This window comes from Gallinula chloropus (genome assembly GCF_964237585.1).
Source record: "Gallinula chloropus genome assembly, chromosome: 7".
Taxonomy (NCBI): domain Eukaryota; kingdom Metazoa; phylum Chordata; class Aves; order Gruiformes; family Rallidae; genus Gallinula; species Gallinula chloropus.
Genome location: NC_140092.1, coordinates 18,273,193 through 18,290,154, shown reverse-complemented (window position 1 = coordinate 18,290,154; position 16,962 = coordinate 18,273,193). Strand labels below are relative to the sequence as shown.

At 45.4% G+C, this 16,962-nt stretch overlaps 1 protein-coding gene across 1 annotated transcript in view; it reads right to left on the bottom strand.

Annotated features, from left to right (window-relative positions):
- The window catches only part of KIT (KIT proto-oncogene, receptor tyrosine kinase), a gene marked incomplete at both ends in the record, with an annotated part of 56,074 nt that extends 43,374 nt beyond the window's left edge, over window positions 1-12,700 (bottom strand). Inside the window, one exon of the mRNA XM_084266705.1 lies at window positions 12,634-12,700. Within this exon, the coding sequence (XP_084122831.1) occupies window positions 12,634-12,700 (67 nt within the window). The remainder of the gene's footprint in view (window positions 1-12,633) is intronic.
- Window positions 12,701-16,962: the final 4,262 nt, after the last annotated feature.

The following is a 16,962-nucleotide window of genomic DNA, read 5'->3' as shown; positions in this document are numbered from 1 at the left end:
CTCTCCCTGCTTCTCCCAGGGCTGGGATGCACTGTTAGGGCATGGCAGGCTCTTCCAAGCTTCTCTCTGCCTCTTCCCCTTGCTGTTGTCCATAACCTCCACAGCCATCAGCAGTCCCCACATACAAACACTGCACAACGAAAACAATGACCTGACCATGACCTGATCCTGACCATGATTTCTAAATCAGTTACTGTGGGTTTTTTTCTATGACAAACAGCGAGGAGCTAAACTTCAAGGGACAAAATGTCCCCAACTTTCGTGTAAGATGGTGATGATTGGGTGCAGCGAGAGACTACTTTCTTTTCAGCGCCTGGGCACCGTGTTCATTTCAAGGGCTATCGCACAGCCCTCACTCACCGCAGTTTTCAGTTTCTCATCCACAGCAACATAAGAGAGCAGAAACGAAGAGATATGCCTTATCAGTTAAAGTAGTGGCACTGCTGTAGATGCAATGGGCTGGGGATATCAGCAAGACATGGCTTGCAGGGAGTTAATATCCTCTTTCAGCATGCCCAGCACCACTGAAATGAGTATGTTTTCAGACACAGAAGTCTCCTGCAGGCCTGAAAGAAAAGCAGAAGCAAAACCACATCTTTCACGCAAGTCCTGAAGTCCTAGCCAGGAGCCTGCCCGGTCTCCTTTACAGTGTGAGCTGGTCTAATTGAAAAGTATTGCCTTTCCAACCCCGTCTCTCATTTGTTAAAGCCACTATGACACTTGACATATGCTATGACGGAGATGAATTAATGGCCTTTTCAATTATATGTTCTTTGTCCTGCCATTTCATGCCCTGGAGAAACAAATAAAGCGTCAAACTTGCATGTTAATCATACTGAAACAACTTTAATTTACTCTGATGTAGACAATCTCCCAGATTTTTCAAAGGAGAGATGCTATCATATGCTTACTTGTTTTGTTCCGCTTCACTAAACAGACACTCTCCCTTATGCTAGATGAAAAGTTTAGCAATGGCAAATGTCAATTTTTAAATGATTTGATCTGAAAGCCGCATCAGATCCTGTTTCAGCTAGGCTGCAGGGGAAAAGGCGGCTAGCAGCATCGCCTCCTACTTCTTCCTAAGAAACCATCCACACCAACACCCATGCTAGTGTCTTCTTCAAAGTCATAGACCAAAACAGTCCAAGGGCGTGAATGTCCCCTCCAACCATCACGGTTGTGATGGCACAAATGCCACAAACCCTTGCTGACAGAAAAGCTGACCAGGTCCTCTGCCCCAACTTCATCTCAGAGACTGAAAAGTAGCTTAACCGTCACCAGGCATGTACTGCAGTGTCTAGGCTGATTAGGCTTCCCCACAGAACTCGGTGGTCTGTTTCTAACCCACTGAACAGAGTCAGAGCCATCTGCTGACCAACAGACGCTTCAAGGCTGTGTGTTTCCCAAGCAGAAATGCAGAGCTCCAGTGCTTGCACTTGCTCCAGAGTTTTGGTCCTCAGAGGCTGTAGGTTACTGAGCAAAAAAACCAGGGGAGAGGATTAGTGGGGGCTTTGGCATTTACCCAGCTGCATGAGGGCAACCACTGTCTTCTCACTCAGCCTTCCCCCCCTCCAGAGACCCTTCACCCTGAGCAGGAAGGGGGCAGAGGAAGGGCACTGTGGAGGACAGAAGGTGGGAGTGTGCCAGCCCAGCACTCAAAGGCCCAGCCAAATCAACTCCATCTGCAGGCAGTGTGAAGGAGAAACGGGCATGTTCCAACACAAAGAGCAAGTGTGGAACCAGCCAGCCATTGCCACCCAGGGCAAACCCAAGAGAGGAAGTGGAAGGAGGCTGGAACAAAGGTTGTCTTTATCATCTGTGGACTCATGAACGTGGGCAGCCACTGAGGCTGCTGGACTTTGGCTGTGGCTGTGAGAAACACACCCCTCCCTTTCCTTTGTGTAACGCCCCATGGGAAGCTTTCAGCTCCACAGTTTGGGATTCCTCCTACATGGACCTGCCTCACTAAACACCTCATGACCTGGGAGGGCATTCCACTGGACAAGTAAAAGGCACTTGGTGTTTACCCCTTGCAAAGAAAACAGCTCAGGTGACTGAGGAGACACACAGCTACACCTGAAGAGACACTCCAAACCCCTCCAAATGCGGGCGGTTAATCAGAAAAAAACAGCATCAGAGGCAGGTGGCACACAGACAAATCCATCCAGCTCTCTAGCCCCCGCACATCCCACTCTCCAAGACAGACATTCACAGGATCTACAGGCAGGACAAGCATGAGCACCTGGGCTGATCCCCCGCTTGTGGGTGGAAGCCAGCAGATCCTCCTGCTGAGGGTCTCGCCGCAGCAATTAGCAACACAGCTACTCATACCGTGCCTCCGTACTTCGGAAGCAGGTTTAGCAGAGCCGATTCTGCACGTGACCTCCAAAACGAACATGTGAGAGCTGCCCTGCACATGCAGGTGCAACACAGCCTCAAGGCAGGGGGCTGAGGAAGTAACTGCACCTTGCAGACACACACACATGCTTTCCTCTTCCCCAGATGCTTTGTCTTTCCTTGCAGGGGGTGAGGAAACTCCAGACATGCCAAGAAGACACTTTCCCAGCCAGCCAAGCAGCTTGCCTGTTCTGACTGACATGCCTCACTCGGCTGACACGGCTAGTAGCGGTGTTTGTCAAAAGCAGACACGTAACTCAGTGCAGTTCTGGTTTAGCACCCATGCTAGATGGCCTCAGCAGGATCAAACACCATGGCTGGAAATGATACTTTTTGGAACCCTGTTTTTCTGGAAAGACCTGGCCTTAAGGCTCTCCCCACTGTTTTGGGGTCTGGTTTTCCATTTTTTTAAGGAGGTCTATACGCACCATAGCCGTTCAGTCACTCACCTTGAAGCACTACGAGCAGCAACCTGCTCTAGATGATGAATTAACTTTATTACAGCATGCTGGTGCACTACAGTCTCTTACACCTAAACTTCCCACCACAGAAGGCATCTACAGGCAATGTGCTAACAGATACAACCAGACCCAAAGCATTGCCAACCTCTAAGGGGTTTTTAAGCTGTAAGAATGGTCTGAGCTTAGAACAATTACCTGTCAATTCTTACTCAAAGAAAAATACGGAGGGAAGATATATCTATATGCATGTACAAACACATTAAAAAATCACAGAATCATGGAACTGTAGGGGCTGGAAGGGACCTCCAGAGATCATGGAGTCCAACTCCCCCCTGCCCTAGGACAGGTCACACAGGTCAGCGTCCAGATGGGTCTTGAACATCTCCAGAGAAGGAGACTCCACAACCCCCCTGGGCAGCCTGTCCCAGGGCTCTGTCACCCTCACTGTGAAAAAGTTCTTCTGCAAAAATACGGAGGGATTATAAATCTACATGTGTGTACAAACACATAAATAGGATTTACAACAACAACAAAAAGGGGCAACTGTTTCCCACAACACTTGTCAGCGCTGAGATTTGTACAATATTTAGACTGATCCTTACTCCTACTGAATTAGTGCCTTTTTCCCTCTAATTCCAAAATTACTTCTTAACCAGCTGTTAGTTTTATCAGCTGTTAGACACATAAATAAACAAATTACAACGTAAGTATGGAGAACGATTAAAAGGACTGAAAAAGCGCACTAATGCATGGTGTATTCAGATTCAGCTGTCATTCATCCAGTCTATTCCTTTAATGGATTTTTCTCCTCACTTCTCTTCACTGACATTTACATTAAAAGGTGCGGTATCTTTCAACTTCCATTTTGAACGAATGTTCCTTGTAATGAGCAACATGGGCTTGAAAGTGTGTTCTCCGAAAGGCAGTGAAAGGTAGTTTTAATGAAGAAAAACAGGAAAACTGGAGAAAAAGTTAATCGTTTTGCAATCTGAATTAATGCCTGTTTGGAAAAGGCTCAACTGAGGAAGGAGATGTAGGACTTTTGACAATGCGAATTCTAATTATTTCAAGCCTTGGCAGTAATTTTATCAAATAGTAGCAATTTCATTAAAAGGTGCACTGGTAATCATCTACATAAGGCCTCCAGAGGGGAAAAATATACCAATAATTGCATAATTATGTTATCATTGCTCTTATGATGGACCACATTAAATACCACAAAGAGAAGCACTGCTTTTTACTTTCTCTAGATATTTAGTTCATTACCTTTTCCTAGAAGATTACAGCAATAAACAGGACTCTCGGATTAATAAACATGGTCACTAAAGTTTGCAGGAAAGACACAGCTGTCCTTTATGTCCATATTATTTTGCATTCTCTTTGCCCTCACTGGAAGAGCAAATTCATGAGAAAAAAAAGCCAGTTTTAGTAACAAGATAGCGAAGGCATTTATATAGCTCTGTTGCTGAAATACAACTCATTGCATCACGTCATGCGTCCACATGGCACACAGATCCATTTAAGAAGTAGCTTTTGGAGTATTTCTGTATTTGCCCACATAAATTAACTTTACCTATTCAGTGATTTTTTTATTAAGCCTACAGTAAATTCCTTTGTCTAGCTAGTGCACAAGCTTTGCTGCTAATTAGGATGCTGTTAAAAAATTCCTGTAAAAGTGCTGTCTTACAGACAATACCAAATCTAATAAACGTATTTTTGCAATGGGGACCCAGTATTACAGAAGTATCTTTGCATATGCCTTCTGAAATTGTGAGTAGGACAACTTCTGAGAACCAGTGGCAGGAAGTTCTGAGGAACCTGCCGAGGAACCATAGGCAGGTTCTTTGGAACTTTCTTGGGTGAACACATCTTGCCTTGGCCAATCACACTAACAACCCAGCGAGATCTGCCACTGATGCTGTCTTGGGTGTGCCTTGTGTACAGCGACAATCCAGTTTCATTTCCCCAGTCCTCTTCTGGCAAGGAGATATATAACTCAGCTGTTGAACCTGATCTCCACAGTCAGCACAAGTCCCACTTTTTTTGCTCGTAAATTGTACTTTACTTCCTAGTTTATTAACGAGCCCTACCACAAATTTCATATACATGGCGTATGTAGGTAGCTGCTTATTGAAAAAGTGATCCTACCCCAGGAGAGATACACAAGAGTGCATCCCACTGGGAGCCCAGTCCGAGAACCTGCCTAAGCAGGGAATCATTTCAGCATCACTGCTGATGGTACCTAGTTTCATGGGAGGAGACCAGAAATACAGGGTTTGCTTCTGCTCCTTCCATTTGACCTCTTTCATTGTGCTGCATACCTCAAATCCTCAGTATGATGATATTAGCATTACTACAAAGTCAGCAATTTTTATGTATAATACCTGGAAGTCAGACGTGCTATGGAATAGGAAACTTCAACAGCTTGTGTAATAATGAACGCTACTGGAAGGAAGCTTTTACTTTGTTGAAGATAACATAGTTTCTTTTCAGAGTTAAAAAGTTATGCTCATCCAGGCATGGAAAACACTTCCATGTCCTATAGAAGCACAAACAAAGTGTTAGGCAGCAAAAGTAAAGGATCGGGGGGTCACCAAGCGGCAGAAAGTGAATGCCTCCCTACCAGGTCCTAGTAGACAAGAGCATCTGAGGCATACAAACAGAACCACTTCAGGTCAAAATACTGTCTTAAACCACATATTTAATTACATATTACATTAAAAGTAAAAATACAGCACTTTTATAAAGCACGTTTTCCTTTCAAAAAGTAAAAACTTTCAACAGAAACTTAAAACTTACACCTCCTCAAATCATTAAAACAAAATTAAAGGCCAAAAAAAAAATTATTTGACCCATACATTTGATGCCAACATTTTAAAGCCACAGAAGTCAGTGGCTGAGCACCTCTAGGCAGGTTCTGCCCCAATGATACAAAAGCCTTTGGCATCTGGAGTCTCCCAGCAGGTGTGAAGAAAATATTCTCTTTATTTTGGTTCATTCAGTACAACTCAATTAAGCAACTATTCCATTCAAAGAGGAGTTACTGATCAGGAGTTGAAAAAAAAACCCCATGAATGTTTCTTTCCATTGCGATTCTAAGAATAAAAAGAGGATGAGATGGAGTAGTTCTAAAATTTTTACAGCACAGTGATTAGAAACCACCAGTTTTGACTACAGATAGGCCTTTCAGGCATTAATTCTTTATTTGAAAACATTTCTCAATGAGTTTTTTCTTCTGAATTGGCTGGCTTCTATGTGGCGCTATTTATCTAACGGAAGAACATTTCAGAATTCTCGTTTCCTTCATTGTAATCGGTGCAAATCATCAGTAAAAATCAATTATCTAATACAAGAAATGTCAACACTATTCTATTTTCATACTAAAACATACACATGAAGAATCAGAATAAGTGTATATATAACAAGCTACATAATTGCTTAAATACAGGCACAGTGATTAATCAAAGTAAGTATAACATTAAGTGCAAAGGCTATATTTAATTAAAACTCTATCTCAATGGTAATAAAGGAGGTTAAACCTTTCTTTACAAAATGATTAAGTACAAATGCAAAACAGTTAAAATGAGGCTTACTGTTGGCTGATTTAAATCATGATTAAAATCAGATTTACAATGCTTTGAATCAAATTGAAGCACAAAGTACATGGGGAGGAAACAGTTTTCTTAAACCTGGAAGCACTACATTTCTTGTCTGGAGTCAGGTGTCAGTTTTACACATCCTATCTGGAGGAAATGCAAACAAGTTGGAGAGGGATGAAAAGAACAAGAGGAGGAGGAGTTTAGGAAAGATGCATCAAAAGAAAAAAACTCAAAAAGGTTTATTATAGAAAAGAGAAGTCACAGATGTCGTACTGTCAATGTGTAAGATGTTACTATTAAGAGGATGGTGATCAGCAGGTCACTATACTCACCAAAGCAGGGGGAAAACACAATAAAACAAAAAGGATGGAGTTAAATTAATTAAGTGACCAGCAAAGGAGATTATCAGAAGATTTTGACCTATAACAACTATTCATGTACTAGAAAAAACAGGGGGTAGACTCTGCACCCCAAGCCTGCCTTAGAGCAGGTTAGACAAAAGTCTGCTTGGGGAGATCTGACTCTGAAGAGGGGAAGCAAGGGATGGAGCAGATGTCCCCTGCAGGTCTCCCCCAGCCTTACTCTTACTGATCAGTGTGGAGGGGAGCTTCCTAAGACTTGCTGTGTCTCTCAGAAAGCCAATGGCAGGAGACAGGCAAATGCGTGAGAAAGTCAGATTTTATTCAGCAAAGAATGAAGTTTCCAGTCCTGAGGGCTGCAGACAAAACCTTCAACATGTGACATCGGTGCAGACATTAACTCCTGAACAAAAAGCAGATGAGGAGAGCCAAGCGCAAGGTTTTAATCTTATGATACCCTTCAGCAGGAAGCTAGTTAGTTCTGAATGGCCTAGGTAGATGAATACCCAAAAATACCAAAATACAGCGCATCAGGACCTTTCTCCTCCTCTAAAACACACAGACTCAGAATGACAGGTTTTAACCAACAAGTTTGATTTCCTTTTCCAGTCTGGACTGGGTACAAAACTTTTCTTCAAGAGAAATGCACTCCATGCCAGGAGGAGCATGTTCACCCAGAGCGAGAGGAGAAGCGCTATTTACGTTAAGACTATTCCTGAGAGGAAAAGAAAGGAGATCTTCCCTCCATCAGACTAACCTGGCACTTGCCAGGCTTCCAAAGAACCTGTAGGAGATGCATCTCTGGCTTTCAGATTTCCCTGTCATGGTTTTTATCTCTACTTAACTTAAATCAGCCCACGCATCCCCTTTATCACTTAGATTTACAACTGTCAGTGCCTAGTTGACCAGATATTTAATGATTATGTTACGTGATTACAGACTTGGCTGTCAGATGGCATTTAAAACCATAGACATTTACCACTGTCAGCCCCCACAGCGACAAAACCCTCTGTAGCCCACAATTTTACTAAATGTTGCCTCTTTTTAGTTACAGTTCCAAGGAATGATCTGCATGGAGCAGCCCAGGAGTTGTTTAGCATGACAGCACCATTAGAAACTTTTCTGTTACTGAAATGCCTGCAAGAGATAATATAAAGATAATATAACCAACAGCCTTACGTGGTGCGCAAAAAAAATCCTGTTGCAACATGAAAATGATCATTAAAAATCCATTTAAAGGTATTTCTGAAAAACCTATGTTTCAGAATAAATCACTGTAATCCCCAAGAGTAAATCCACCGAGAGATTAACATTTACTGTGCTTTCTAATTGGTATACCCTAGAAAACAGGAGTCGCGTTCTCCCTCCAAACACAGATGTTTACACTCCTGGTAGGCTTTTATCACTAAGAGCAGCAATCTTGGCTGGTGGACAAACAATACACTTCGGTTGCCATTAGGTTTGGCAACCAGCCAAGGAGACTACTCACACGCGTAAAAGTACGTTCCTTTATGACTGTTTGCAGGATTCATTGTTAAAGAGGTCTCCTCCTTTCAGAAAAAAGCCCTTCTAGTTTCCTAAAAGTCACGGAAAGAGCCAAGCACAATACTTCCGCAGCAAAATTATACAGAAGAGTGAGAATCATTTTAAGATCTCTTTTATGTCAATTCCTGGTCATCTGTACGCACATTCTCCTCAGATTTGTTGTAATACTTGTCCAGAAGATGTAACACGCTGAACTCCAGATCATCGCTTCGTTCGATGCCTTCAGCATCAGCTCTCCCCTTTTGCCTGAGGTTACAATGAATACCTTAAGCTCTGTTAAGGCTGAAGAGCCTCAACTGGGGCAGACGAATTTCTGAAGGACATAAACAACTGCAAGTTGTTTCTTGCACGGGGGGAATGTTCAGGACATTCAGAAATTACGCAAAGGCGAAGTTTTATACCTAAAGTGAGAGGATACTTACAGTAAATGCAATGCATTAGGATATTAGACCTCATTTCCTCTAGCCATTCTCTGAACAGCTGAAAGAGACTTAAGGAAATGAGTCAAAATCCTGGAAGATGTTTGTACTAGATGAAAAAGAAAACAACATCTGTAAAATCGTGTGTCATACACATAGAGCAAGACAATGCGCAACGCTTGATCTCTGCAATGGCATTCATCTTCATGGGCAGAGAGAAAAAGCTGAGAAGTGGCTTAACCTTGAGCAATTACTGCCTGTCTTCTACAAGATTGATACGAGATTAGATCGGCTGTCGTATACGGCAGATAAACATATATGTTGTTGAAACTCTTTGATGCTGTGCGGTTCCTGTTTCATCCAGAATTTGTTATTCCTTACCTTCAGCTTACACCGGTGTGTTTACAGAAAGATCAGGAAGAAAGCAGCTCTCCTTCAAATTACAAATGCGTAATATTTGGTATTTAGTTTGACAGCTCCAGATATGCCTTAAGAATCTTTCGAATAGCTCACATGAACAATGAATTATAGTTCAGAAAGAAATCCAAAGAATATAGATGCATCATTAGAGTCACAACAAAATCACAACAAACCAGAGAGAAAAAAGGACAAGTTTCACTATGAGAAACTCCTACCAACTGGAACATGATTCAGATGTTCCTCCTGAGACCTGTCCTATCTGGAGTTTACATGTGCTTAAGACATATCCTCTCTGATTCCACCTGCGTCCTGGTGCAACATGTCCCTTCTGGAGGTGACTCAGAATCCTTTGATCAATCCTGGCACCTGCAAAGCAACATTACTGTTTGGACCACCAACAATAGGTTTCTGAGAGGGCTGAAGTGAGGTGTGAAGCCCACAGAGAGCCAGTCTAACCCACTGGAACTAGGGCTGGAGTCACCTGTCAGTGAGATGCTCTCCCTTGCAAGCTGAGCACATGGAAATGCCTCTAGTCTCTAGGAATGGTACCTAAAGGGGATGCAAATGGGCATCTCACTTCTCACCAAATTTATCATATTCTTTGTTGTAAAGCCTGAAGAAAAATCACTTACACACTTGCTGGGAGAGGGATCCCCATTGTAACAGAAGGAAAGACAGTCAAGTATTGAGCAATCTTTGACATTTTCATTCTGCTCCTGGCAGTGGCCTTGGGACACATTTCTGCCCAAGAGAATTTGCACTGCCACAGGGGAGGGAGGAAAAGGAGGAGAAAGCAGAGAAAAACTGGTGAGTAGAGAGGGCAGGATACTCAGGTGGTTTGTGGGGGTCAAGGCAGTGGCTGTGTGACAGCAATCAGAATCCTCATCAAATTCAATCTTCGTCCTTCAAGCCTCCCCTCTCCCAGCTGACAGGTAGCAGGAAGCATTATAAAAACAGACATTCTTCCCTCTGGGCACAGGGAGAGCCTCCTATTACTCTGCAGCCGACTGAAAGAAAAAGGCTATAGTGATAGATGCTGAAAGGAACCATGGCCAGTCTTCCATGACCACAGGATGGAAATGCCACAGAGACTCTGGCAGGGTACTGGAGGGGCTGGGGAACAGGGAGAGCCAGTGGGGAGCCCAGGAAAGGCACCGAGAAAAGGTCATTCCCAAGTATCACATAAAATGAGGACTGGACGATCCTCAATTAGAAGGAAAAGTGGAAGCATACATTAGGATGCAGTAAAAACAAAAAGTAGGAAGACATCATGGATAGAGGAGCTGAATGGCTTACCTTCCAAGAAGCTACATTAAGCTGTTTTCTACATCCTCCTTCCCTATTTCCAACCAAAGGAAGAAGCTCTTGACTGAAGGCCAAGGAAAGGTACTTAATATAAATTTGTCTACTGATAAACAACAGGGTAGGTCTGCACGGGGACTGTGAGACATCATCCAGTCCAAGTTTCCGCACTGAGGCAAACCCAAAAGTAACCTGGGTCATGGTTGCTCCAAAGCAATCCAGCACAGCATAACAGCTCTGTCACTTCTGATGTCCCCTCTGCCTCTGCCAGGACACGGACCATCAGTCAGATACCACCTCCAGTGCACAACTAGCCCTGAACACTCCTACATCAGTGTGATGATACACAAATGATGCACATACGTACCCAAAGACAGCTGTCCCTTGCAACAGCAAGTCATTTACACCTGCTACACGGTGTATTTTTGCCTACACCAGTTTGCCTGATGTGCCCCTGAGGTGAAATGTCAACCACAAGTTAAGTGTCTGAACCCAGGACCAGTGGAAGGATCAGGAGAAAGGTCCCCTCCTTGCCTCACTGGAGCCTGCATCTCATGACTTCCAGAAGATGCTGCCGATCTGACCTGTTTGCCAAGCTTTCCTTAAGGACTGTCTAACCATATGATTGACCTTAAAACACGGGCAAGAAACACATGAAGTAAAGAAAGTTAGTGGGCATTAATCATTTCATCTTTTGTCTATTTTGAGGAATAACCCACTGGTAGGAGACCTTCCTAACCCTGATGCCACACCCTGATGCCACAGCACTAGCCTTTTGCAGACATACACGCTGGGTATTTCCCAGCAGAAAAGTCCAAATTGTCAGATGCCACACTGCAGCCCAGACTATCAATAAACAAAAGGCAGCAAACCCAAAACATTTCTCAAACAAAAACCATAAACAAAAACGCTCGTAAATCAACTGCAGCGCCTTCTCTCGCCTCCCAAACTACGGCGTTTAGGATGAAGCCACGTAAATCTCCCCTACGGTTAGTTCCTGGCGTTTCAGTTCGACCTGCTCCCGGCAGCAGAGCCCGGCGAGCTCCCCCCGGCTGCTCGCACGCAGGGTGCTCTGCAGGGCTCCTCTCTGTTGGTGGCAGCAGCCGTTGCACACCTAGCAGCGTGCATCGCTTCCCAAATCCTCGGCTCTCAGATAAGCAAAGCAAAATAACCTTTCGCGTTATCCGCTTTCAAGGCTTTCGGAGCGCGGAGCCAAATTCCGCCCCGGGGCGCGACTCCCCGGACACTAGCAGGGATCTCCTGGACACTAGCAGGGATCTCCTCACGGCACCTCCCTCGGTACATCTCCAGATGCCTCTTAAAGCCTACAAACGGCGCGACGAATCCGAACCGCGACTCCGAGAACCGCATGTAAAGTTGCCCAGCGCCGCAGCCAGAGGCTGTAATTTCAGATCCCTGGCCCCGTGCGCCGGGGCTGTGAGGTTAGGCAAGGAAACCCCCTTTTGCCAAGGAAGTGGAAGGGAAACTTTGCATTTACCCCCCCGACACCACCAAAGTTTTAGCGCTGGCAGAGCTCCCGAGGGCCCGCCCGAGCGGCAGTGCACACCGGCTCTGATGCCTCGGCCCGGGGATGTGCCGCCCGCCCGCCTCCTCCGGTCCGCGGGGCATCGGCCGGGCGCAGCGGAGCGCCGAGCCGAGCCGAGCCGGGGGTGTTCCCCCTCCCCCGGGGAGGCTTCACCTCTGCGGGGAGCGCTGGACACCTGACGGCGGCGGCTCCTTCCCTGCCTATTGTTCAACGAGCACTTAACCGCGGGGACATTTTGTACTGATTACCAGATAGTTTATTGTCAAAACAGCCCGGCCTGGGGAGGTGGGGGGGTGAGGGGGGACCCTCCCTGTCGGCCCCTCTCCCGGTCCCGGATAACCGCGCAGTGCAAACAAAGGACATTTTTTTCCCTCTTTATTCACACACACACCCCCCCCCCCCCCGGCGGGGCGTCCCGCAAAGGCGGCGCGGGGCGATGCCGCGGCAAACCGCGGGCTGCCGCCGCGACCCCCGGCCCGGCCCGGCGCTGCCCCGCCGTAAAGATCACCGAAGTTTTACCCCGCGCCGGCCCCGACCCCGGCCACCCCGCGGGGCTCCGCGCCCGTCCGCGCCCGCGGCTCCCACCTGCGGGGAAGAGGCTCAGCAGCAGCACGGCGTGCGCCAGCTCCCAGGCGAGGTACGCGCCCTCCATGCCGCCGCCAACCCCCCGAGCCCGGCGCGGCGCGGCTGCCGCTCGCACCGCCCGGCGCGCAGAGATGCCCGAGCCCCCGCGGGAGAGCTGCGGAGTAACAGCCGGCCCCGCCGCGCCGCCGCCGGCTCCGCCTCCGCCGCCCGCCCCGCGCCGCGCTGCGCGGCCCCCCGCGGCGCCCTCCGCGCCCCCGCCCTGCCGCCACGGGGATGGGCGCAGGTGAGAGGTTCCCCCCCGCCTCCCCCTCCCCACCCGGGAAAGGGAGCGTCTTAGTTTCCCTCGGAGGGGCTTACCATAAAGACCCCGAATACACCCACACCCACCCCCCCAAAATGCAACAATTTTAGAAAGGAAAACCCCAGCGGCTGAACGTGCACACAGTGCTGCCGGGAGGGTGAAGGGGGAGAGATCGCCCCCCTCACGGGGTAACGCTTCTGCTATGCTGGGCACCGGCAGTTGCTGCGAGGAGGGGTCAGGGTTGTGGGTCTGGGTAAGCCCAGGAGGCAGCGTGGTCCGGGTTGGGGGGAGTGTGGGGAGGTCAGGCTGGGCATGGGGCCTGGAAATGGGGAGCAGCCCTCAAAGGGCAAGTACAAAATCATTTTCCTTATTCAAAAATGCCCGCTTCTAGCTCCTTGGAGGTGTCACAGCAGGTTCTGTGTGCACCAAAGGTAATGCTTCTGCCCTGTCCTGCACCACTGGGATATCAAACTGTGCCTGTTTTGGGATGTCACCTCTTAAGGGTCAGTCAAAGCAGCAGAAGTGTGACTTAAAAGTCTGTCCTGTGACACAAAGCAAAGAATTGAAAGAACTGGCTGGTTTGGTATGGAAAACAGAAAACTGACAGGGGGCTTAAACATGGAAAAGGTTCTTACAGAGAGGATTGTGAACAATTGTTTTTCATGTCCCTCAAGGGCAAGATAAAAAGTAATCCATTTAGTTCTCAGGAAAAAAAAAAAAAGAAAAAAAAAAAAAGAAATAGCTTAAATGTTAGGAAAGCACTTGCAAAGAGTAAGGAGAATTCAGTCTACAAATGCATTGCGGAGAAGAGGTGGTGGAATCCCACAGAGGGAGTTTTTTAAGCACGGATGAGACAATTGACAAGGAGGATCTGGAAGCACTTGTTTCTGTAACTATATTGAGTGGGACTGCTCTTCAGGTAGAAATAATGCAAACTATAGAAATGTCTGTCTTTAATGCTGCTTTGTCAGTCAGGTTCACACACTGCTGAGGTGAAAGGAAGGTGTACAGGTGACCCAGGCGAAGGAATATCGCTCCTTTGGGCAAATGCTTCCATGCATTTGCCAGTCATGCTTTGCCCAGGGAGCCAGCAGCAGCACCCTAGCAGGCAGGTGGGGGGGAGGACACACAGACAGTCAGAAAACCCATACCATCCAGAATGGATGTACAGAAAGCTTGGGGGACACACATGGCAAAACCTTCACCTCGTGGAAAAGCATAAATATAGACTTCTTGAAATGTGTTGGTACAGATCAGAAAAGTTATTGAAGGTAAATTATTCCTTTTTTTTTCCTCCCTTCTTTATCTTCTTTTCTTTTGCAGTACTGTCAGATTTTTTCCCAAGGTTAATAGCACTGTCCCATATGGTCCAGCATTAGATGAAAGTCTTGTCTTATATGTTTAAAATGGCTCTCTCCATTTCTTTACTCTCTTTCATCTCTGACAGCCAGTCTCTTTTGATGGGTGAATCCCTACTCTGCTGCAAAATGGAATACATTTTTGTTAGTGCACCAACAATTTCAAAATCAAACATCACTTTTAATTCGTATTTCTCATGAGGTGTTAGCCTCATCGAATTAACTCTAGGTAGAGGCAAAAAATATCTCAAATACTTAAATTTTTAGTGTATTCCAGGTTTCCTGGGTGTCTTTGGAGTTTGTTTTTGTAGGAGAAAAGAAGGGAGTTGGATTTTTTGTTTTATGTAAGTGATTGAAACATCTACAGTTTAATTTCATAAAGATGCGAAGGCAGCGCACAATATGCTACGAGAGGTTTCCACTGACACATTATCACGGAACATGTGACGTTGTTATTGTGACAGGTTTCTCCCTGCTCGTCTTGATTAGTGCTCTTTTCAGTTAGTGGCCTGCCTTCATGTCCTGCACATCCCTGATCACATGAAGCAGCGCTCCGCATGGCCCTGCGTCATGTGCCTGGCTTCCACGAGCGCTGGCTGAATGTTAGGCATCTCAAAATCAGAGCCGCGGCAGCATCACCCCTGTACTTTGCATGGCTATAAATAGCTACAGTAAGTGGGAAAGAAAGGTGAATTGGTTTAAACCTTGCCACTTCATTTATTTTTAATAATCATAATGATAAACACCATTGGCCTTTCCACCTCTGTCCGCTGTATCGCACTGAATGCTGTAAATTCACTCGCCCACTTTCTGTATGCATTGTAGAGGAAAAAGAAAGTTTCTTAAGCAGCAGAGGTCTTTTCTCTACATTTGTCCAAAATATGTGAGTTTAAGCTGAAAAGGGTCTTCTCTGCATTTGCAGCCAGCCTCACGTGTTCCTCTCTTCAAGTCATCACTGGTTCCTTGGCAGTATGTTAAGACAGGGAATGCCATCATCTCTCCTCATCGCCTGCTGGAAGCAACTTGCAGAAGGGTGACATTTGGGTCTGGGGGTGGAAGAGAGAGAGATCCACAGACTTCAGAGACAATAGATACGGATTTGGAGATAGGAATGATAAACTCGGCTAAAAATATGAAACCTGCTACTTGGAGAGTTCACTTGGGTTTGAAATCCTTGAAGTGATTTAGCATTTATGGACCAGTTCCTTTGAACGGTCAATTCAAAATGTTCCTTTTACACATCCATGGGACTGCTTATCTGAGTAAACATTGCATAGCTCGATAATATTGGTAAGATTAAGCTAATGGCATTGAACAACCGGTGCCCTAATGAAGGACTTCTGCTGTTTCTGTATCTGAATGAAAATGCATTTGGAAAACAGCTAGTTTGATGACTTCGAACCATTCATTTGCTAGGGCTGTGAAAACCTTTTTATTCTAAATCTTTACAACATAAATAATCTGTGGGATCTGTTTTATCTATGACATGATGTATCAAATGAGAAGGGAGGCAAATACCCTTCTGATACAGCCAATCAATGGCAGCTAGAATCCTTCCTGATAAACCCTGTGATAGCGACTACTTCTAGAAGGTTAGACTTTCCTTTTTCTAAATTGCAGATTGATAGATCTTAGTCTGGGGCATCGCTGTTGCACGTAAACCGGCAGCCCCAGCAAGCCAGACAGCTTCGGAATTAACTCCTCTGTGATTCCCATAGGCTTTGAGAAATTATGAGAGTTTGAAACGTGTATTGATTTGCTGGAGTTGTGTGGAAAGGTATCTAATCGTTGGCATAAAAGTTTGTTAAGCTTTTTTAAAGTGAAAAGTGGTTAAAATTCTGCCTTGCGCATTCATCTAAAACAGCATGTCTGAAGAGTGGCTGTCAGGAGCATCATATGACCACTGTGCAAAAATATATACGCAGCACTCTGCTGTATCTTAATTTTCATCGACAAAACCGTGGCTGTGAATTTTCCAAGCCTCTTGTTTGTTCATAAAAAGCAATGTGTGAAATCTGCTGGTCTAAACTTGATACAGCAAGGTGTAATCCAGCTGGACCTGTTCTCTAGAAGCCTTGAGATTTCAGGACATCCCATTGTATTTAGTTTTATTAATTTTTCAGTCGTCTTTCACATCTTCACGCTGACATGTAAGGGAGGGTGAGTGGAGAAACTGGTAATGTTTGATAGGCATATGTCTTAAGGCTTCATCTGTAGATGGTAGGATTATAATGTCTTCCAAGCAGTTTAACTGCAGAAACTTTGGCTATTTTTAGCAGGGATGACACCAAAATTAATGCAGATAAAGTGGACACTTTTATCTCATTCCCCCCGGAATATGAGCTTTCAAACTGAATCCATCCAATCTTACTAAAGTAGGAGGTATCTCTTATTCCTATTTAATCCAATTTTGTAAAATAGTCTCTAAATCCCATTGTGCCCATGTTCTTAAATCAGCATCACCATCCTAGTTAATTAAAGAGTTTTCCAGCATTGAATGTCAAGACCCTAGATATAATCGTCATTGAAGCTTGAAATATATGCTGTTTTTAAAGACATCTCATATTATCACGCGCACTATTGTAAAAACTGCCTTATCGGTATAAGCTTAAGTGGAAAATAAAGGCTCAAATCTTCTTGATAGCATTTTTTGTTAGTTTATAGCCAGCC